Source organism: Hippopotamus amphibius, chromosome 2 (genome assembly GCF_030028045.1).
Source record: "Hippopotamus amphibius kiboko isolate mHipAmp2 chromosome 2, mHipAmp2.hap2, whole genome shotgun sequence".
NCBI lineage: Eukaryota > Metazoa > Chordata > Mammalia > Artiodactyla > Hippopotamidae > Hippopotamus > Hippopotamus amphibius.
In genome coordinates, this window is record NC_080187.1 from 71147197 (window position 1) to 71171375 (window position 24179).

At 40.7% G+C, this 24179-nt stretch overlaps 1 protein-coding gene and 1 long non-coding RNA gene across 4 annotated transcripts in view; one reads left to right on the forward strand and one right to left on the reverse strand.

Annotated features, from left to right (window-relative positions):
* The window catches only part of RASEF (RAS and EF-hand domain containing), a 71866-nt gene extending 52994 nt beyond the window's left edge, over positions 1-18872 (forward strand). Inside the window, exons 13-17 of one of the 3 annotated variants that reach the window (XM_057722355.1) lie at positions 1863-1944; positions 3156-3270; positions 6894-7013; positions 9413-9489; positions 15325-18872. In XM_057722355.1, the coding sequence (XP_057578338.1) occupies positions 1863-1944; positions 3156-3270; positions 6894-7013; positions 9413-9489; positions 15325-15430 (500 nt within the window). In that variant the 3' untranslated portion in view covers positions 15431-18872. Of the gene's footprint in view, positions 1-1862; positions 1945-3155; positions 3271-6893; positions 7014-9412; positions 9490-14129; positions 14259-15324 lie in introns of those variants that run through there. The other 2 variants (XM_057722356.1, XM_057722358.1) reach the window with 2 other exon arrangements.
* The window catches only part of LOC130845323 (uncharacterized), a 62889-nt gene extending 42426 nt beyond the window's left edge, over positions 1-20463 (reverse strand). Inside the window, exon 1 of the long non-coding RNA XR_009051385.1 lies at positions 20335-20463. This is a non-coding gene — a long non-coding RNA (uncharacterized LOC130845323). The remainder of the gene's footprint in view (positions 1-20334) is intronic.
* Between the last annotated feature and the right edge of the window lie 3716 nt (positions 20464-24179).

Genomic DNA, 24179 nt, shown 5'->3' on the forward strand with positions numbered 1-24179 from the left:
CCATTTTCCTTAGGGGTTGTATACATAGACACACAGATCTCTCCCTCTCTCTCCCTGTATAATACATATGTATATAGGTAGGGGCGTGTGTGTGTGTGTGTGTGCATGCACGTGCACGTATGTGTCCTTGTCTGTAGAATAGTCCTCTGTTTTGGCTAAGGCCTAAATTTGGGAAAGGAAGACAAAGGACTGAGGTATCTGCTTACCCAATGAGATCAACCAAACCAGGTTTAGAGCCAGAGACAGCAGATTCATTTATTCAGCAAGCATTTCCTGAGTCCTACTGTGAGGCACATACAGTTGTAGGCACTACAGATGCGTATCTGTAAATAAACAAGTTGACTAAATCCCAGCCCACAAGGAACTTACATCTCAAAGGAGGGAAATGGATGAAAAACACATTTTAAAAAATGAGGTTTGGGAGAGGTGCACTTTTATATAGGGTGCCCAGGGAAAGCCTTATCTGATCAGATGTCATTTGACATTGATAAAGTTATATTACTGATGGCCAGTTTGTCATTATGGTCAAAATCATAGCCAGGTATATGTTCCTTCTCCTCCTTCACAACGGAATACATGAGTAATATCTCTCAGAACAAGAAAAAAGTAGTGTTCTCATTTCCCAAATTTGCATAATAATCAGTAAAAGGAGTTGAAGATATGTAAATTATCATTTATTTTTCTTCTTTATCTAAAGAGTTCTTATTTTGATAGCCAGAAATGTTAGAACAGATTGATTACCCTCTTCACAATGGATATCTTTCTAAATTTATGGTTCTCTGTTACACCCTTCAAGATAACAAAGCTGAAAGTTTACTTCAATTTGATTCATAAAAAGCCTACAAAATTTGATTCAGTTGCCAGAGAGCCTGGCATGTATACATATCACATACGTGTCCTTATATACATATACATAAAGACATATATATACCTGCATATATATGAGGGTGAGTCAAAAATTATCCGCACTCCAGTTATATTAAAGCTTCTGTTGGCCACACTGTCTTAGCGCTTTCTGTTCAAGGCAACTGTCTCCCCAGTCACTGTTGTGCAGGTGTGAACATGTTACATCAGTTCGTTTGTAACTGCAGTGCAAGCAAAAATGGATGCCCCACTTGTGATTTGCCCAAAAGGAGAACAGTGTGCAGTGATTCGTTTTTTGTGACCTGACAGTGTGCACATCTGCACACCTCTGTCCACACTGTCAGCACTCAGCAAAAACTTCGTTTTGAGGTGTTAAAGCATTTTCCTTATAGTCCTGATCTTGCTCCATTGGACTTTCATCTGTTTGGTCCCCTGAAAGCAGCCCTACGAGGACGAAGATTCACTTCTGATGAAGAAGTGAAGACAGTAGTGCATTTTTGGCTTGCAGCTCAGGTTAAAACATTCTTTATTGAGGGAATACAAAAGCTTGTTGACAGATGGACAAAGTGTATTGAAAAGCAAGGAACTTATGTCCAAAAATGATGTATTTGTCTTTTCTAAAAGTTAATTAAATTCTACAGCCAGAGTGCAGATAATTTTTGACTCACCCTCGTACATAGGCATATTGATGTGCAGGCACACACACAGATATAACTGAGTCCATCTAATTATGTGGACAAACAAAATGAAGATTTTCCTTTTGTCCACAGACAAACTCCTTCCCCAAGCCAGGCCACCTGTGATGTGCATCCGCACACATATGTGTGGTGTGATGTATAATTAGTATATGAAGATCACTCTCCTTGAAGGCCAGGTTCATTCCTCTCTATCTCACTGAACTTTGGCTTATTGGCTTTTGTCTCATCTAAAGAGGACTTGAAAGTAAAAGTGAAATTGTTTACATCATGCTGTCCATGTTCTTTTATATTCTTTTTCAGGAGTTGATTTTCAAATGAAAACTCTCATCATAGATGGAGAGCGAACAGTATTGCAACTCTGGGATACAGCTGGCCAGGAGAGGCAAGTGCTTTCCATAATGCTTTGGATTCTGCTGAGGTCTGTACAAACAAGCCTTGTAGGATGCTCAGTGGTTTTTGTGCTCATAATTATACAATTCTGATACAAAAATGTTAGAATTTCAAGAATGCTCACTTTTTTCCTTTCCTCTTTCACTGATCTGTCGGTCATGTGAGAAGAGGATCTTTAAGCTTCCTTTGAACTGGTGACCCATTGGGGAAAAGAGTGCCCTTTCCTAGCAAGAGAATTTCAGTGAGGCAGCACTCCTGAACGTGGCTACATGTGAGGAGCCGTGTAGCTGGCAGCCTAGAAGATGAAAAGGAGGACCCGTCAGCTCCCCGGTTCAAGGGCAGAGACCAGAAACTAAATAGCAGACTCACATCTGGCAAAAGACAGTATCCTCTCTCTCTTTCATTACTGATGGCCAGAAGCATCAAGCATAGGTTTTAATCTCTCTTTGGGAATAGACTGTATCCAATTGTACAGCAAACAAGTATGGAGGTACCTGCCAACCTCTGTAACCAGGCACCATTCAGGGTGTTCAGATTCAACAGTGAAGACACAGACATAGAAACCTGCCCACATGGAGCTTTTACTCTCTAGCAGCATTTAAAAAATACTTGTGGTTGACATGGCCCTATTTAAGATCCTGTAAAATACTGCACTTGGTTTAGCGTTAGGACGTATAGGTTGAGATGTGCTCTTCCCCTGGTGAGCCCCCCACACACCATGTGTATGCCTTGTGGTGTTCCACATGGTTAGTTCTTCCACCCACCCACAGTACTCCCTGCCCACCACCCAAAATAATTTTTCTCTGATGTGCCTCTCCTTCCATCCTTCTCAGTGTCCCACACCTGGGTTCTGGTAGCTTATTGCTGAGGCTGGAATTTTTAGAAATTATGCTCTCAACCTTGTCCTGGCTATGCTCTGGGGTTTGCAGACTTTCTTGGGATTGTTTGATGGAGAAAATGATTGGCTTTTCTGAATCACTAGCCCAGATTCTTATCCTGTTACCTTTCACCAGGTCATTCTAGGTTTCGGGGATGGCTATTTCACAGTTACAGGTTGCCATTAGATTCTTCTCAATTGGGGCTGTTTTAAAAGATGATGGGAAAAACATGAGCATAAAAGAGATTGGAAAAAAGAGATGAAGAATGAGGCAGCACCAAACTGACTGATTAGAACCGTTGCTTACATGCTTTTTTCTTTTCCAGATTCAGAAGTATTGCCAAGTCTTATTTTAGAAGAGCAGATGGTGTTTTGCTGCTGTATGATGTTATGTGTGAGAAAAGTTTTCTTAATGTACGAGAATGGGTAGACATGATTGAGGTAAGAAATCAGAGAACAAAAAAAGAGGACAAAAAAATTACACAGGAGAGCTACAGGCTGTCTCAGGAAATTCTGTTTCTCTTCTTGGTCAAAGTAAACTCAGTCAGAAGCCACTGATCCCAGCTCTCAGGAAGAACTGGATGTTAGAGGCGGGGTTCCCAATGGCACTTGGCAGTACTGGTCTCTTGCTCAGTAGCTGGGCAAATTCCCACAGAGCCAAGGACACTACTAACGTGAGCTTCTGGGGTGGGGGGTGGGGAGCTCTTGGGTTTTCTTATAGATATAATCAGAACCCGATTGGCAGCAAGTGAAAATGCAGGCAACCCAAGGAGGAGAGGCAGCTCTTACAAACAAGGGGATGATGGGGCTGAGTATGTAATGTGTCTGGAGGTGTAACAGGAGCGTCCATGTGTGCTAGAAGTATAGGTGAAACACCGCCTGGGTGTGAGCTTGTGCCAGGTCCAAATCCTACAGGAAATATGTTCTCAACCTTATTCTGGTAGTGATTTGGGTCTTTACACAGCCCAAGGTACTACTAAAATACAAATTGGTATTTTAAACGTGTGGTAACTATCTATGCTTTCTTTTGGTCAAATGAGATGGTGTCTTTCACCTGAGGAGTTTTCATAACCTTTGTTTCATGGTAAATAATTTATTAAAGTAGGAAATGGTTTTGACCATAGTTAGTATGCTACCAACAGTTATTTACCACCATAAAACTACAGTTCAAGCCATGGTTCCGCATACTCTCTTGGAAAAAAAAATCTAGTGGCTAATACAATTTTTCAAGTACATCTATGATCTATAATTTTTAATAGGTATTAAGTGCAGTGGTGGTTGAACAGAACTGATTGCTGTCTGATCTCAAGTTAGATGCTTCAGTTGGGCCTATTTCATATGCTGTAAAACACCAGAATGTTCTCTTTCTAACTAAAGAAGTGATGTAAGAAATGACTGATTGAAATTAACAATGACTCAGTCAGTGATAAATAAATGTGCATTTTGTTCAACTGAAATATCATGACTTAAAATTATTATAAATACATTGAAAGTGTGCTGACATTTATGTAGTATTTTTATTTCACAAAATTTTTCATGTTATATTCACCTCTGTAACATACCCGAAAAAGGAAGTAAGAAATGTAATGTTATTCTCACTTTTTATGAGAAACCTGAGGCATAGAAAGTGTATGACACTGGCTTTTAGTTATTTGGAGGTTAGGGGTGGAGGGGGGAATTGGACCTCCTGATTCAACACTGGTTGCTCCTTTGATTAAGCTCCAGAGTGAGCAGCAGGTTAAGAAAAATCCTTTGATGTCAGGAAAGGATCTCTGAGGTAATTAGTGCATAGAGGAGAGACATATACTTAAGGGAACAGGTGAACCTGCACTGGAATAGACTAGTGAGTTCCGCGAAGAACAGATAATCCCAACTAACTCATACCCCCAGATATTTAAGATCTACAGCAAAACCTTTTATTGTTGAAACTGCTGGACTTGGTCTTCATTTTAAGACTTTGGATTACACTCAAGAAAAGGAGGCACAAAAAAGCAGAGTCAGCCATAGGGTTGAAACAGCCCATAGTGACCAGCTGTGGCCTGTGTCCGGGGCCCTACTGCCATAATTTGCTAAATAAATAAGTACCTACACGTGGTAAGTGACCTTTTTAGCTATTCGTGTTCCCTTTCATAGAGTCTAAAAAGGAGGAAAACTGTATTCAAGATGAATTCTTGAATTTGTTATTGGAGGAAAAATTAGATGCCGCTGGCATTTGACTTTCATTTATCACAGTGAATCTTCGGCATGGCTCATCTTTTCTAATTTGAGGAAATTCTTTTGGGACAGTTTATATGGCCACTATAATATGGGTCAAAACTAATGGTGAGACCGTTGGGATGGGTGAGAGGATTGAGAAGCAGTAGAGTGTCAGTGGTTAATGGACCTCTGAGTTAATAATTAATATACTTCGATTGAAGACCAGTGGGTTACAAAATCTTATAAAATTATGGTCATTTAACCACCATAAATAATTTATTGATTGAATATTTGGGTAAAAGTTGAATGGAGACACTTGAGACATGAGATCTCTTCCCGACTTATACACATTCAAAAATATTTTGGGCATCCTTGCTTTGTGCATGTACTGTGCTAGTGCTTGCAGTGTATCCATTAATAAAACAGAGCCCTACCCTATGGAGCTTGGACTCTAGTGGGGGAGACATAACATGCAACAAAAATAAATAAATAAAATGATAGGAAGTGCTAGATGTAGAAACAAAACTAGGCCAGGATAAAGGACCTTATGTGAGGCAGTGCACTACAGGTAGTGTGGTCAGGTTAGTCACACCAGAAGGTGATATTTGAGTCAAGACTTAAAGGAGGTGCCAGTATTTACCTGTTTGACTTTGAGAAGTCATTTAGACGCTCAGATTTGTGGCTTACTTAAGTGAATATTTGATAAATGGCTTCCATATAATGCCCGCTTGGATCCTGAGCAGTTCCCCACCAAACGCAATTACTTAACACATTAATGGGTGGGGCGTCTAGTTTTAGGGAGGGCATTTCATTTCCTTCTCCCCTTCGCTTTTACTTCACTCTGATTTCATTCAGTTGGAGGAAAGTGGTCTGAAGAGAAAGGAAGTCGAATATAATTTCATTGTTTTTGAGGCTCATTTCTTGATGCTGTATCAGGTGTGGTACCAAAGTGGATGAACATCTGGATGTTTTTAGGCACTGCAGAGAGTCATTTCCCCATGTCTCAGGGATGCAGCTTCACTTGTTTCGGAACCAGAAACCTGTTTTTCTACTCAGGTTGTCTTCTCTCCTCATCATAGCCTGCTCAGGGGGGATGTGCCCTTACTGACCCCTTCATTTTACAGATAGGGAAAAGGCTGCAGAAACAGGAAGAAACTTGCCAGATTTCACAGAGCGGGTGAACGGCCAGGTGGTGGGAGGGGCGGAGTCCCAAACTTAACTCTGCCTCTCACATCTTACATTCTGCCGGCCAGCTCCTCCAAGGAATGCAGGACAGTGCGGCAGAGTGCATATGCTGATTTGAGCATCATCCTGAAAATCTGTTACTTTGAATGATTGCTCATTGACTCCTCACAAGAAAAATGTTGACCTGTAGGGCCTACGTGTTTTGCTTTTGTTATAAACCAGATAGCAGCGAGTGTGGAACTTTCAGACTCCATTTTTGTCCCATTGTAGCTGAGGAAGTATCTGTGTGTTTTGTACCTGGGATAATGAAGTTGACTTATAATCACCACTGTCTGGAGTGAAAATTGCAGAAAATTATGTGGGCACCACAGCCAAATGTAATTCTGTGGTCATGCCTCTTGAATTTGTATTGCTTTGTATATACAGTGGAAAGGGTGATGGAGTCAGTTTGGACCCTGGCCCTGGCCCTTACAACATCTTATTTAACCTCTCTTAATTTCAGTGTTCTGATCTGGAAATGGGAAAAAGTTTGGCTCCTTTTAGAGGTATTTTGCAGTTTAAAGAGATTGTCTGTATATCATGTGGCATGTAAGGGGCGTTTGGAAATAGCTTTTGTCGTTACCATCCTCATAATTTGTCCAGTGTTTCATGTATGCACAATTTTTTTCTTTTCTTCATGGTAGGATGCAGCCCATGAGAGCATTCCTATCATGTTAGTAGGAAACAAGGCTGATCTCCGTGACAGTGCTGAAGCAGAGGGACAAAAGTGTGTTCCAGGGTACTTTGGAGAAAAACTGGCCATGGTAAGAGTAAGAATGGGTCCAAATTGGAAGGGGTCTTTCACTTTTGACTGCCTTTGCTGAAGAGGTTGTTTGACAAACCTCCACTCTGATGAGTCTTCTGTCCTTGTGGGCAGAACTCCCAGTGCTCCCCATCCTCCCCATGAATGTAAATAATTGCACCAAGAATTAAATCTCTTATGGAGGTAAAACAATCATGTGATCATTTTCCCGCATTGAGTATCAATGACAAAGAGGAGGCAAAATTATCCCATCTTCCTCCTCACTCTTCCCCAGTTCCTGGAATCCTTCTCTAGTCCTGGAATCCAAGTAAAGGAAAAAGAATGGGTGTCCTGTTTTGAAAAGAAGGTTTTGGTTCCAGAGCGCCGCTGTGCCAAGGGCAGCAGATGGTGTAGTGTGTCACCTGGGTAAAGGGGTGAAGAGAATTGGAAGACTCATTCTTTTCTCCAAGATTCGAACTCAGTTGGAATAGTATAAAATTATTTTTGGCTATGCATTTGTATAAAGGATGGACCTTATTTCTGTCCAGATTATTACTGTGGGCAGTGTTTATTCTCTCATTATCATTGTGTCAGAATGCTACATGGCCCTCTTATGACTTGTCTTACCCAAACAAGGAATCCGACGTTCCTTGCGTTAAAATAGGAAGTTCTTACCATAACCATCTGATTGAACATTGCTATCACTGTTGTCTGTCATCAGCATGAAAGGACTGCTCTGTAACATATACATGTGAATTTAAAGAAGTTTCAATTTCACTCTTTTAGTTGGAATTGTCTCTTGTTTTAAATTTTAGAACTGTGAGCCAAATATGATAAACATCAAAACTAGGCAATGAAACACAGAAGAGACCCATTCAACACATATTTAATTGTATCTACCATGTGAAAAGTACTTCACTGTGAGCTGAGCAAAGGGTAGAGAGCAAAAGAGACCATCCTTGCCCTCATGTAGTTTACTGTCTGGGGGAGACAGACATAAAACCTGTGTAATTCACACATCCCCCTAGAGATCTCATACTTCCTGGCTGCATGCCAGTTGTAATCCCTCCCCACAACTTCTCAGATTCTCAAGGTTTGCTTACTTACTATGCATCTCATGTCCTCCACCCTCTGGCATCTTCAAAGACCATCTCTATTCCACCCCATAGCATCCTGGCTATGAAACTCAGCAGCAGCACTATCCATTTCTACTAGAAGTACATTCATTTGGGGTATTTTTTAGATTTTCTATGGATTTGGGGGCTCATGGGTAAAGATTTCATAGTAATCTTTCCCCACTGTTTGGGTCTTCCTTCTTTCCCTGCTCTAGAGCACCCATCACATCCTCCCCGTATCCCACACAGGACTGTGTCACCCACACCCAGCCCCACAGCACACACAATTCTCCTTTCCTGAAGGAAATTGTCTCCAGCTTGTTAGACAAAGACACACAAAAATAACTTCATCAGTTATAGCTGTGCCAGGTGCTATGCTGGAAAAATACATATGTCGAGGTTTTATAGGATGACCTAATACCAACTTTTCAGAGTTAGAAAACACTTAATCTTAACTTCAAGGGAGGATTACCTAAAAATCTAGAAGGTAGGTAAAAGTCAGTGTGGTGAAGGGGGTTACTGGGGGTACGGGATAACCTAGGTAGTGGTAACAGCAGGTGCAAAGGTCCTGAAGTGGGAGGGAATTTGGAGCATTGGGGAAATAGAGCGACAGTCAGGGTAACTTGAGCATTGTGAGTGAGGGAGAGTGGTGGCAGGTGAAACTGGGAGGTTGGCTGGGGCCATGTACAAGCTAGGCCTTGTTGGCCAGGTAAGCATTTCAACATTGCTTGAAAGGGATGGGAAGCATCGAAAGGTTTGAAGCAGGAGAGTGATATGATCAGTGATTGTATGTATAACCACTGGGAAGTTAAATAATAGACTAGAAAATGTCCATTGGTTTCAGCAACACAGAGGCTACTGAATCTTGATAGGAAAAGATGACAGGGTGAAGGGAGGGATGTGTATTAGCTGCCAGCCAAAAGGAGACCCGTTTTTGATGGACACTTAATTCCTGAGTGATTACCTTAAGCTACCATTTTTCTCTCTCTCAAATTATTTGATAGAAAACATTGGGTAGTATGTGTGCCACTTGGATATAAGATCCTTAAACCATGAAATTCTGATTGTGGGGGTTTTTTTTTTTTTTTTGGATGCAAAATAAAAATCCTCTGACTAGGAACTGTTCCTGGAATAACTAGGCTCAGACCTGGTTTTTTTAAAGTCTTGAAACTTTGAATCCAATTTCTTAACTATTAGTTTTAGCATACTCAACAGGGCAATATTTTTATATTATTGATTTTAAAAGCAAACACTCCAGGAAGCCTAATCAAAACCTTCATTTAATGGTGTATATATGTTTTCACAGACCTATGGGGCATTATTTTGTGAAACAAGCGCCAAAGATGGTTCGAATATAGTGGAAGCTGTTCTACATCTTGCTCGGTAAAGTTTTGCCTTATATTTGGAAAACTGGATGTAGGTTTGAATTTTCACTCAAGTGTCGCACGTCAAATTTCTTGGCCATAAAGTGAATCTACATTGGAAAACACTGTCTTGTCTTTCAGTAGTGGTTGGAGAAACAAACATAGTTTTTATGAAAACTGGTATGCTGCTTGCTCACTGTGAACACTGGCAAAATACCTCTACTGCCAAACAAAGCAGGTGCATCTGAGGTGTCGTGACATTTCTGCAAAACGTCACCACAAAGCTAATAGTTGACGTGTGTGAATCACTTCCAGGAACCAGATTTTAAGCACAAGAGACTATTATGAATATAACTATCTATTATAGTACGACATTTTCCAAGGTAAAAAAAAACTCAACAAAGCAAGTTGTATATCATGCCAGTTGGAAGCACTTTGTTTACATTATTACACAGGTAATTATTAAACTAAGGCACTGGTGTTAATGATAAGTAACATTTTGAGATGTGGATTAGAATGAAAATTGCATCACTGAGGAGCTTGGATTTAACTATTTTAATCCTTGCAGTTTCTTAGCAAATATTCTGTCACAAATTAAAAGATGATTTCTTTGCTGGTCTAAAGGGATTAAATAATAATTTTCCCCCCAAAAAAAGAAAGAAAAAATATAAAAATGTGCATTAACAAAATGCAGCCAGTGATCTTTAATTGCTGACAAAGCAAAAACATAATTTTAGGCATGTAGTTCTTTTCCTGATCATTTGTGAGATTCTGGTTTTATAAGACTCTTAACTTCAGTACAATAAGGGGCTCGGTGCCACCGTGGCCTCAGGCAGGGGGTGCTGAATTGCTGCCCAGGCTGAGCAGGAAAGGATGCTGCAGGTCAGGGCTTCTTTGAGGCTGTTGGCTTCTGCCCAGCATGTTGGAGGAGTGTAGTGTCAGGAGGCTCAAAATCCAATTTTAAATCTACCCCAAATAGCTGTGGAGTCTTGACTAAGTCCCTACTTCCTTGAAGCATCTCTAATCTGTACAATGAGGGAGGGGGCTAAAGAAAATGATCCCTAAGGCCCCTTCTAGTTCTGACAGTCTATGATTCCATATATAACAGCCTGGACTCCAATGAATAACATAATCACTGTTTAACTCGGAATTGTCTTGCAGGGTCATGTTACAGTTAAATGACTCCAAATTGCCTCAATCACACCCAGAGTGCAGAATTGATTCTGTTTATTGTATTATAAATATAGGAGAGCTGGAGGCCTTTTCCCTTGCTTCTCCTGCTGGCGTGTTGGGTCAGCCCAGCAGGCACCCCATTTACAGTGTAGCTTCTTTACTTAAAACACCTGTGTGCAGAAGCATTTTGATAACAAGGTCACTTCTTGTGAGTCACTTATCAAAGAGCTTTTTAAATTGTTGCTATTGCATGATGGCCTGGTTTGAGGACTCTAGGTTAATTATGTTAACAATGTGTTAAAATAGGAAAATTATAAATAAAGCAAGGGACTTTAATTTGCTTTATATTGTGTCATCAGATTGCTTGTCAAAGTACCCAAGTGTTAAATGAAAATGGTATAGTTTCCACAAGTAAAATTACCACTTACAACAGTTTTATAGCCTTCAGAATGTTTTGTATAATGCAAAACATGTAAGTTCTTGATTTAGATCTCATAAAATAATTCCCCTTCATACCATGTCATGTCATAAATCTTAAACTAGAAAAAGTTTATGGATTTGCACTGTCTAAAACAGTATTCATTTTCGAAGGGAGGCCATAAATGTTTGGTTAACAACCTGAACTCCTCTGCTTTTTCTTGGAAAATCTCTCCATCCCAGGAAAAGTTTCTCCTTAGAAATGCAGTTTCCCTGTAGGGCTGATAGACATTTATTCCAACCATTGTCCATTAGTAAGTAAATCTGCCATCACTAGAGCCACAGGCTTTAAACATTTTGCAATAGATTCAAGTACAACAGGCATTAAATTGGTCAGTGGCCTGAAATTTGAGAAAAACACAAAAACTCCGGCTGATGTATCAATTCAGTGCCATTGCTGAGCCCACTGGGTGTAAATCTGTCCATAAGATTGAATCATTTAAAATACAGTTGTTAAGTATATGGCAGTTTGGGGTGAGGTAATTTAATTTTCCCAGCCTTAAACCTGTTTTAGATGTTTGGAATTATATCTCCTGATTTCCTTAAAGTGGGACATGCCTGCATTTTTTGGCAGATTAAAGAAACTGAAGACAGGTGAACAATATGGGTACCTATTTTTCTCCCTTAATATCTGCTTTCAATGTTCAGTCATGTCTGCATTATTATTATTTCTGCTCATCGTGAAAGCCCTGTAGAGATATCAGGGTATGTAAGATAGGCTGTGCAATTTAACATTAGAGGGAAAAAAAAGAAAACAAAATATATGACCAGGCAGCCATATGATATGTCACTGACAGAGGCCTGTTGGACCTTCTGGAAGGGAGAGATGTGAGTTGTCTTGTGAAGATGCTGTGTTTACTATACCCACTGCAGACAAGAAAATTGAGAATTAGAATGCTTCATCAGCTTGCTCAAAGTGACATAGCTACTAAGTAGCAAAACTGAGACTTTTCACTACTCCGAATCTCTCTGGCTTGCCTTTTTTAAATATTGGTAATCTCAGGATTCTGTTCTGCATTCTCTTCCTCTTCCTCTCTCTGCCTGTCTTCCACCCACGTGGTTTCTAGAACTATGTCTAGAAGGTGACTTCCCATTTCTGTATTTTTAACTCCCATCTTTTTTAAAAATTCCACAGCCATATTCCCACCAACAAATGGAAATTCCATAGGCATGACTGACCAACAATTCTAAATCCTAATGTGTTAATTTTTCTTTAAAATTGTTCCTCAGTCCTGTACTGCCTTTCTCAGGAAATGACTAAACTCATAATTAAAAAAAGAGTAACCTAGGATCAGTCTTGACTCCTTCCTCCTTATTCATCATCCACCTCTAGTGGGTTCTGGGGCCCTGTTGATTCAGTAACCTCTCTGCAAGCTTCCTTCAGTCCCTCCCCTCCCCTCCCCTGCCCCCTCTTCTGTTTTCTTTTCTTTCTTTCCCTCTCTTCCCCCCACCACCCTCTGCATCAGACTTCAGAATTTTCTACCCTGTTTAGTGCAGGAGGCACCTAAGTTTCTGCCTCAGAGTTTCTCCAACATCAGTTCACCCTCCACCCTGTAATCAGGCAGTCTTTGTAAATAAAAATCCAATTAAAACTTTCTTGCTTGCATCCCACACTGGTGCCCTAGCTACAGCAGAGAGTCCACACTCCTTAGCAAGCGGCTAATAGTCCCCCAGAGCCCAGCTCACCCACTTTTCTGTTTGCATCTCTTATCTTGCTTCCCAAAAGAATGATCATCTACAGACACAGCAAACTTTGCTTCCAGTCATGCCCAAGTTCTTTTATGCCCTTTTCCCTCTATGCATGCTATTCCCTGCACCTGGAATCTCCTGTCCTCATTAAATGAAAGTGAATTCCTGTCCTGCCAAGAGGTTGGCTCTTGTGTGTTAGCAGCTTTCAGGACCTGGTGACGATTTATTTAGAAGACATCTGACTCTCAAAGCTCACTAGCTTAGGGGGACTTCCCTGGTGGTCCAGTGGTTAAGACTCTGCGCTCCCAATGCAAGGGCCTGGGTTTGATCCCTGGTCAGGGAACTAGATCCCACATGCCGCAACTAAAGATCCCCCATGCTGCAACAAAGATCCCACATGTAGCAGGGAAGATCCCGCATGCCGCAACTAAGACCTGGCGCAACCAAATTAAAAAAAAAAAAAAAGTACAATTAAACAAAACAAAAGCAAAAAAACTCACTAGTTGAGGATCCAAGAGCTTGGCATAAATCGTACATCTGTCGAATGACCAAATAGTCAAGATTTTGCATTTGGAAGTTGTTTTAATTTCCTATTGTCACTGTAACAAATTCCCACTAGCCTGGTGGTTTAAGCAATAAAAATATATAACAGTTCTGGAGGTCAGAAGTCTGAACCAAGTCTTATAGGGTGTTATGGGTTGAACTGTGTATCCTCCTTTTCCTGAGTCGTTGCACATCTGTGAAGACAGCAATGCTCACTTGTCACCTGTCAGCATGTGTGTGTGTTGTGTGTATTAAATAAGAACTATGTGAAAACATGTAGCATTTATTAACTGGTCTTCAGCAAGAACTAGTTTCCCTTTTGTTTCCTACTCACAATGCAGTGGTTTTCAAAGGTTAGCACATACCAGCTCTTTCTGGGACTGCGCTGACCAGTTTAGCAGCCACTAGCTGCCTGAAGTGTGGCTAATCCAAGCTGAGGTGTGCTGGGTGTAGTCAATAAATACTGAGTTTTGAAGATAGTAAAAATATATATATAAAATACCTCATTAATATTTTTATTGATAACATGCTAAAATGATATTTTTGTAATACTGAGTTAAATAAGATATATTAGTAAAATTAATTTCACCTATTTCTCTTTACATTTTTTTTTTACTGTGGCTGCTAAAATATTTTAAACTACATATATGGATTACATTCAATTTCTGTTGAACAGCTTGCTGGGAATATGTCAATTCCCAGGATCTACTGCTCTGTAACAAACCACCCAAAATGCAATCACCTAGAACACTGCTTTTTCTTTTTTGAAATTACCAGAAGTGACTGGATCTCACTGGAGGGTCCTTGACTGCTCTCCCTCGGGTGTCTCATGCATTTGCAGTCACAGACACATGCTGATGGTTCAGTGCAATGTCTGCTGCCAGGGTTGCTCTTCCCTGTGGCATCTCAGCCCCCAGGACCTCTCTGCTGCCCTCTTTCTGGTGAGGAACACTGGGCTTCTCAATGGCAACTCAGAATGGTCAGGACTTATTAACGCCTGGCTGGGAAGTTTAAGCACACTATTTCCTCACCATTCTATTGGTCTGAGCAATCACAGAGCCAGTGCTGACCACAGGGGAGTGGCACAAGCTTCACCACTTAACGGGGGAGCACTAGACACTGACAGGGGAGGCAGAACTCTTTAGGGCCATCTTGGGGACAAGCTGTCACACTCTCCTCAGCCACAGAGACTGCCATTCAGCTTGTGTAAAGGTGGGACTTCAGGATGCATGTATTTCACAAGCATCCCCGGGGTAGGAGACTTCCCTAGGGGGCTTTTATAAGATCATGGAGATCTTTGATCCAGTGTTACCTCTAGCAGTTAATTCTAAAAGAAATTTAGGAAGAGGCAAAAGGAAGGCCTTTTTTCTGGATTTTAACCATCTGTTGTTATCACCATGATCGTGTATAATCACAGAATGGTTATAAAGTCATCACTGCTTTTGTTACTGTTAAGCATTAGCTAGGGGCTGGAGCCAGGTTCCCGAGTCCTAAGGAGTGAGCTGTGCGTGTGGCAGACTATAAGCCATGTGAAACCACAGGAGAGAGCAGGAGTAGTCTGTGTGTGTGCATATGAGTGTGTGCACATATGTGTATGCACCTGGGCATGTGTGTCTGTGTGTACATGCAGGAGTGTGTGGCCTGGTGCTCAGAATGCAAGTGCTGGAGCCCACCTGCATGGTTGGAATCCCAGCTCTGCCACTTCTCCAGCTGGGTGACCTAAGGGAAATTCCTTAACTTTTTTTTGCCTTTGTTTCCTCACATATAAAATGGGGCACAACAAAATCATATAGTTGTGAGGATTAAATAGGTCAGCACCTACAAAACATTTAGAACACTGTCTGGATGGCACACAGCAAGTGCTCAGCAGTGCTGTTTTATTTCTACAGAGTTGTTTATGGTTCAGTTTTAAACCTCAGTAATCTCCTTTTTCTCTCTGTTTGTATGACTCTCTCTCTCTCTCTCTCTCCAGAGAAGTGAAAAAAAGAACTGATGAGGATGACAGCAAATCCATTACCAATCTGAGTGGGACCAATTCTAGAAAGTCAACCCAGATGAAGAATTGTTGCAACGGTTAAATCCAGAACATCCTTGACCCACAAAGCCTTCATTCCCAGAGTACTGAATGAACGTGACTTATTTGCTTCCTACATGGAGTGGTACATCCTACGGACTTGTCATAGGGAGAGTTATTACAGTGTGGGGAATCCGAACTGTGCTCTCAGGTCCCTCCAAAACCTCGGCTCTTTTTTTGCTATGTTTCAATGAATGATTTGGGCCCTCTGGTTAAACATACCTGTCTTATCTTTACAAATCTTCAGATGACATGTAAATGTTTTTAAAGTGGTTAAAAAAAAAAGCACATGCTCAGATCAAACCTATACAAGACATTCCCTGACATAATTAGATTCATGTGGTAGATAACCTATGACATTTATTTCCAATATTCAATACTAGAAAACTGATAAAAAGGGGTTACCATCCTAGCTTTGCTGTAAACTAGCCTTGTGGTCTCAGACATGTCGCCAACCCACATTAGATCCATTTCCTCATCTGCAGCTTGGCCTTTCGGGCCTTGGTCCTCTCAGCTCTGTAGCTCTTTAAGGAGTGAGAGGGGAGCACGATGGTTCATAGTTAATAAAGACTCTCGTCGTTCGTACTTTTTAAATACTGGAGTATTGATTTTTCTCACTTCTTGTACAAGAACAGAATTTAATTGAGAAAAAGTGGTAATGTTTTAAGCTCCAGCAGAGACAGAAAAATCTATTTTTTATGTATAAAGAAAGAAAACATTTGGGGGACAAAAATACTTTGTATATAAAAGAGGGTATTTTATAATCTCAGAATACTTATAAAGTCCATGGTTTGAATTCACTGTTAAAAATTCTAATGAAAAAATATAAAGCCACATGCTAGTGAAAATACAATGCCCAGGAAAGTTGTCACACTTCACTTAAAAAAAAAAAAAAAAAACACCAGCAAGAGACTGCCAGGGGCTGGTAAAAAGGAGGAATCGAGAGTGACTACTAATGGGTCTGTGGTTTCTTTGGGGAATGATGAGAATGTTCTGGAGTTATATTGTGGTAATGTTGCACAACTTTGTGAATATACTGAAACCCACTATATTGTGTATTTTAAATGGTGAATTTTATGGTATGTGAATTATATCTCATTTTAAAAATACACTAGTATCGATTTAACATTTTACCAAATGAAAAGATGCATACTCAAGCCTCCCCATGGTTTAAGAGCATGATCTCCAGTATAACGCAAATCCCCTAACTCCCTGGTTGCCAGCATTCACTTCCTTAAATAATGAACAGTGAAAGAAACGTTATGTGTAGTTTTGGAAAATCATCTCTTTTGGAGAGGAATTGTAGTTAGGGTATAGGTAAGTCAGAGTCCTTTGTCTGAGGTGACTAGGGACTCATCCTCAGCAACAGCCTGAGGGAGTCTTGCTCTCCTAGAAGCTGTGCTGCCTCCCAAACTTCCCCACTGAAATGTCTTCCAGAGCCAAAGGAGTCAATACCTGACCCCAGGGTGGGTCAGCGAGGTATGGCTTTGGTTTTTGGTTCTAGTTTTCAGTGGCCTGAACCAACTAAGTTATTCCCAACCAAACTTGAATTTATCTTGGTTCATAGGTCCAGGCCCCAAGTAGCCTGCTGAAAAAAACATAAATAATAGCTCTTATTTATTGTACTACATAAGCTAAAAACATACCTCTTGTAGAATTAAAACAATTCTATTTATGATCTTTATGATCAGACCTTAAATTCTCCAAGCTTTTTTTTTTAACAAAAATTGGCCAGTATATTAACACACAGAGATTATAAAATAGCCACAATGTCCATTTAGCTTCTCAAATGGACAAATCTCATCTCTCTACTGATGAGATCTAGTTGGGTGTTTTTTTTCTTTTTTACTGAAAAGCTGGTTCTGTCCTCAACAACTCTAACATTCTTTCCTGTTTTCTGTTTTTTGGTCCCAGGAGAAAAAAAAAGTTTACATTTTTTTACCAAAAAGAATGCCTTGCTGGTCGGGAACTGTCAGACTGAACCAGGGAGAGATGGTTATTTTTGTGCCATGGTGCAGTGAAAGTTTTGCCACTGCTGTTTGCCTAGGTGCCTCTGTGGAGCCCAGGTTAGAACAGACCTGACACCTATGTGTTGATATATGGTATTCAAGTTTAGGTGTTTGGTGCAATTGCACAAAACTGTGTTAGTATACATGTTACTGTGTTGTCTTTATTTATTTTCCCCCAAAGTGTCTATATTTGTCTTACAATCTGTATATAATAGTATACCTTTGATACAGAAGTATTATCTTGGTCTTTGCTTCTGGATTGTACAGCCAGTTCACCCAAATCGATTAGATTACATAGGTGCCGGTGATAAACAAAGCAATCATCTTTGTGATTGATGTGAACCTGGATAAATATTTTTGCCACAAAATCCAAATTAGAGACTTATACCTCTGGTTAGCAATCTTGTTTAAAGAAGAGCTACTTGTAGCTCTTTCAGTTGCCTTGCTAGGAAACCAAGATTATTACCAACCTTTGATTTCATGAAGGTTCTCATGAACACCTGTAAATTTAGAGGATATTTTTGGTAAGAACAAAAATAGCTGATGTTTTTAACTTGAACTTAATCTGCTACACTTGCATAGTTCTATGCAAGGAACTCATCTTGTCTCAATTTTTCCTTGGAGAGCTTTTAAAATCACAATTATACTATACTCTTTTTCATGTATCCTGACACATTGGCTAATACTTTAGTTTCATCATGGGAAAGAACATTGGCTCTGGAGACATTTTTTCACTGTTAACTTTAGCCTCATGCATTTTCATAATTTATGTTTTTCCACTTGCTGCTTTATATGACATATATGACATTTGATTATTTAATACTAAATGTGATTTGCATACAGCCAAACCCACACAACCGTCCTGCTGAAGATTAAATTGAGTTTAAAGATAAAGATTTATTTTCATATTTGTACAGTGATTAGCTTCAGTCATGGTTTTTGTGAGATTTTATTGTATATGTGTGTAAGAAATTTCATATGTATATATTAAGAAAAGAAAGCCTCTGAGTACTGAATAATTATGATTTTGATTTACACAGTTTACATTTTCATAATATCAGCTATATTTTGTTTATACTGTTTATTTCTCATCAAACCATTAATAATTATCCCATAAAGTGTAATTTTTATAGCAATGCAAATGTCTAAGAAACTACAGATATTTTCTGCATCATAAATTCAGTAAAGCACGCTTGCTTTGGCTTTCTGGTGTTTCCTTCAGCTTTGCCGCAGGCATTGCTAATGTAATTTTAGTTCTAGGATGTGCCTACATGAAACCGTACCTCTAAAACACTGGCCTGGGCAGCCAGCTGGGGGAGAAAAGGATCAACACATGGTGTGTTGTACCGTGGCACATCACGTCATCTCGGCCAGCGGGGCCACAGGTCAACCAGCTTGGGGTGTGACGGCCAGGAATAGTGAGGCTTTCATAGAAGAATTTCAGGATGTGCTCTGGCCATCCTCATGACCTCAGGGGTTAGGCCCCTCCTCTGACACCTCTCCGTGCGCCACCCCCCACCCTGCCTAGCTAACTCCTGCTCATCCTTCTGCTTTAGCTTAAACATCACTTCCTTCAGGAAGTTCCCCTTCTCAACCCCAAACCAGGATGAGGCTGCCTGCTCTCACTTGTACAGCACCCTTTCTCCCTTAACTGGTCAGCATCCTTACTGCCCTCATACTTGTTTAACTAGACATATCCTCTGAGCTTTATCCCTAACGTCTGCTGCTATCTCTTCTCTGCTATACACAGTGCTTGAACGGGTGATCAAAGAATTAACTGTTAGAATGAGGCAGGCTTTGCAGAGTTCCCGCAGATACATATACACAGAGACGTACATACACGATAGACAAGGACACTATAAAGAAGAGGCAGCATATTTTAGTGGCCACAGGTCTGAGCTCTGCAGCCAGCCTGCCTGGGTTTGAATCTGGCCTCATATACCTGCTAGTCAGTAACTGGGAATAAGGGGCTTAACCTTTGTGTACCCCAGCTTCTTCATTGGTAATATAGGGGTGATAACACTACCTTCCTCATGGAGTGGTTATGAGGATTAAATGAGTGTATGTATGGAAAGGGCTCAGAACAGACCTGGCGCTCGGATCACCTTCAACTAAAAAATAAAAATTTCTGAAGCACCATTGATCACACTGGTCTTGTTCAGGGCCCTGGGTGTCACCATCAACATGTGACAGAACTCCTGAAATTTACCAGATTATTTGGGAGATGAAGCATTGTAGAGGATTCACTTTGACATAAGTTCATTGACCTCCCACTTATAGTCTTGGTATTTCAATAGACACAAAGTTGGGGTATCATATAGGATAGAATATTCTGTAGAGTGCAGTAAAAGAGAAGGAAATCATTGAGAGAAAAATGAGGGCCTGAAAGTTGTGAATGGAGTCCTTATAAGTGTAGGCTCTCCATTTATTAAGGGGTGATTGGATGAAGTTGAAAGGATGAAGAATGTAACAGAGCTCTGACTGGGATTTCAATAAATGACATTAAAAATGGTGATGGGGGCTTCCCTGGTGGCACAGTGGGTAAGAATCCACCTGCCAATGCAGGGGACACGGGTTCAAGTCCTAGTCTGGGAAGATTCCACATGCCGAGGAGCAACTAAGCCCATGCGCCACAACTACTGAGCCTGCGCTCTAGAGTCCACAAGTCACAACTACTGCGCCCACGTGCCACAACTACTGAAGCCCACGCACCCAGAGCCTGTGCTCTGGAACAAGAGAAGCCACCACAATAAGAAGCCCTCGCACCGCAATGAAGAATAGCCTCCAGTCACTGCAACTAGAGAAAGCCCGTGCACCGCAACAAAGACTCAATGCATAAATAAATAATAAATAAATAATACATAAGGGGGGTATTGGGGTTATTTAAATGGAAACTAACCTTTATGTTTATACTATGACAAGTAGCCTGTTGACAAGGATTTCCAGTGTATATATCGAAAAGTCCACAGGATGGGAATGGATCTCCAACAAAGCCTATTGTTTTGCAAGCCTTAAGGTAAAAAGTAACATCTTTTCTTTCCAGATCTAGACGTTAAGTTTTCATAGCTGAAAATGGAAAACAGGCACAAATGCTTCAACTTAAAATTACAGGGTAAGATAAATTTTCAAGTGCAAAATTCAAGTGATAATTACCCAGTTTTAAATTTTTTTCTGCATTTGTTTATCAGGTTTATTTGTGAATTTATATTTCTTAAATTTCCACAGAGTGGGAATTTAGTTGTAAGGCTCTTTAACTTGTGGCCTCTCGGGCTGGCAGTTCAGGAACTATGTTTCATGGCATTTGACATACATTTGTATAGAGTCCCTCGCTGTCCTTAAGATTTTGGCTTTCTGAAAATTTTTCTATCCCAGTTTTCAGGAACATGTTCCCATTGCTGTGCAGCAGGGTAGAACTCCAGAGCTGGATAAAGATCTCTTCAGAGGAATTTTTATGAGTTTCAGTGTAATTTTAGGAGTAAAATTAATGCTCTTTAATTCGCCACAAGTATCTTCTCTTCTTGATCAGTCATTTCAGAAACAGATATATTTACTTTTAGATAAAAATCCAAAAATTTCTTAACATGACCTCTCAGGCCCTCTGTGATCTGGCTCCTAACTGTTCCCTCTCTAATTCAGTCGTGTTTGTTGAGCCTGACTGTGTCACGGGTGCAATTCTAGACCCAGGGGATGCAGAGTGAGTAAGACAGATCTCAAGCAGATTATGTTCTGGTGGGGGCTGACAACAAACTTGTAAATAAAGAAGATCCACATTCTGCCTCCTCCCCACCTTTCTCCACCCCACAGTCCCCGGTCGGGCACAGGAAACCGTTCCTCTGTCAAGCCTTGCTCTTTCTCTTCAGCCCTTTACTCAGCTCCACTTTCTGCCTGGAACACCACTCTGTCTGCTCTCGGCATCTACCGGCCCAAATCCTGTCTGTCCTGCACGTCTCGATTCAGAGACTGCTTCCTCCCAGCCGCTCTACCCAACCCTGGGGTCTGAGCTAGAGCCTCTCCCCCATGATTTCTACCCCAGTACCCATCGTAGCACTTGGTCACACTGCATCTGATGAGCAGGTGACTTGTGTGCCTGGCGTGCCAGATGATTCCTGTCTCCTGCAGCCCTTTCGACTTGTCCTGAGTGGGGGTAAACTCTCCCCACTCTCAGTGCGCACTTCAGCAGCCTCACGACTTCAGATTCCTCTAAATCAGGGTTTCAAGGTATTTTTTATGTCACAGCCTCCTCTGAAGCTCAGGAGCCCCTTGGAATAACTTTTTAAATGAATAAAATACATAGATTAAGGAAACCAATGATATTGAAAGACTGTTCCCAAGATATTTAAAATTTTGTGGGGAATTCACTGGTGGTCCAGTGCTTAGGACCCTATGCTCTCACTGCTGAGGACCTGGGTTCAATCCCTGGTCAGGGAACTAAAATCCCACGAGCCACACAGTGCAGCCAAAAAAAGGGAAAAAAAGAAACAAGTTCAAAGAAATAAATATTTTTTAAAAAATAAAATAAAATTTTGTGATATGTGACAGTATTGTTGCTGCTTCATTGGCACATTAAACTACAAGATCTGATGGTAGGTCTGTTAACAACAATCATGACATCATGATGAAGGTAAATGGTATCGTGAGACATCTTCAGAGAATCTAATAAAAAATAAACGTAATTTTTTCCCATCCAAGGTAGAAATATGGATTTTTACCTAGACTCAATGAGTCCATGCCCCAAGTAAGAACCTGTGCCCTGCATAAGAAGCTACAAACATAGTATATTCAGAAGAGAATTCCCACATAGTAATCCAAACTCCAAGCTTGACTCAGCAGTATTAGGCCTCTCCCTCATCCAGTTTAGACCTCCTTCAGCCTGGAAGCTCACTGTGGGAAGGAAGGCTTGGTTCCCCTGCTCTGTCCTACACCCCTGACTACCACTTACTGCTGATACAGTCCCCTCCAGGCTCCAAGTAAGAGGAATGTGATGCTAATATTATAGATGCTGTTTTATACGTTAACAAGCCAGATCTCACAGAAGAAAAAGAATGCATCTGGCCAATTTCTTTTAATACATCTTTATTGGAGTATAATTGCTTGACCAATTGTTCTTGACCATCAAGTGTCCTGAAGTTTAAGGATAAAATGTGGTCCTTGCAGGAATGTGTTGTAGTCCACCTCCTACCTTTATAATTCCAGGTCTGAAACTAGTCTGATTTAATCATCCCTCTTACAGCCATAACATGGGCTGAGGAAGTAAGAAAGGTATAAAAATTGAGGATAACTGGGTTAAGAAGCAGAAGTATTGAATGTGTTCTAGGGTGAGATGGCATATCATTTTTCTCCTCTCTAAAACCCCACTGAAATTAGAATCAAATGGATTTTTCTTTTCAAGATACAGAGCCAGAAAAGCAGAAGACAATAGGAACAAAATAATGAAGTTGGAAAGTAGATAGAATAGAACCGAGTTAACAACTTAAGAAAGCTGAATCCTAAACCAGTGGGGGAAAGCTGAGAGCAAGCTAGGTTTATGTTGCAAATTTCCTAAAAGGCTCAGGAACTAGCAGAAGCAGGTACCTCTGAAACTGGGGGTATAGAGAAGGTGGGATGAAAGCAGTTTGGGAAGCAGTTTTATCCTTAAGTGTTGTTTCCTCATGCTATGCCACTACTACTCTGACCAAAGTCTGGAGATGTATTTTCTGGAATAAAACAGAGGGATGCTAGACTGGGGGCTATACAAGGCACAGCTGAGTGTGTTGGTACTATTCAAAAAGCAGGGGAGTTAAATGACAATTTAACAAAATAACAATCTGAGTGCTTGGTGCTAAAAGCTAATACTACCCACTCAGCTTTCAGGACATTGACACCTTTATCTTCCAAAGATTGAAAGACTTTTCCCTGGAGCACTGACTAGATTAAGAGGAAAGACCTTTCCTAAGAAATGCACCCTGCCCCCATCACCCTACAGTAAAGCTCAAAGTTGGTAAGTCGCTCCCATCACTCAGAGCTTTCAGTCAGGATGTCACCTCCCCTGAACAATCCAAGGATCACTGGATTTTTGTGGAAAAGGTTCTAATATGGAAAACGGAGACCACATAAAATAGAAAAATATCAACCTGGGGAAACAGAGCTTATGCAGAGAAAAAAAAATCTATCAGTATATTTAGAGAGAGACAAAACTGTTGCAGCCATGAAACAAGAACAAGGTACTATCAGTAAGGAACATTCATAGAGTAAAAACAAGATCTTAGAAATTAAAAACATGACAGCAGAAGTTTAAAAAAAAGTAAACAATATAGAGTTTGGAAGGCAGACCTGAGGAGTCTTCAAGAAAGAAAAGTGCAAAGAAAGAGAAACCAGGAGAGGAAGGAAGGAAGTCCAATATCCAAGAACAGGTGTTCCAGAGGGGAACAACAGAGAAAGCAGGATAACATAAATGCCAGAAGCAAATGACAGAATCTCCCCTCTCTGCTCCCTGATGGTTATTCGTTAGATCTTTCTGGAGAACTCACCTGGGAGGCTGCTGTAACTCTCTTGCCTATATCCCACTTCCGCTGCTTATCAGCTGCATGGAATGAATGACATCTGGAATGAAGATCACAGTAGGGCATGGAGAGGGGCTGGACCCCACCCCCAAGGGTAGGCATGGAGAGAAGCAGAGAGGAAGACCACGTAGATGGGGGTCTGACTACCCAGGACAGAAGCTGATATGTTCCTATTTAGGGCATGTAAGGGAGAAAAGCCAATCTG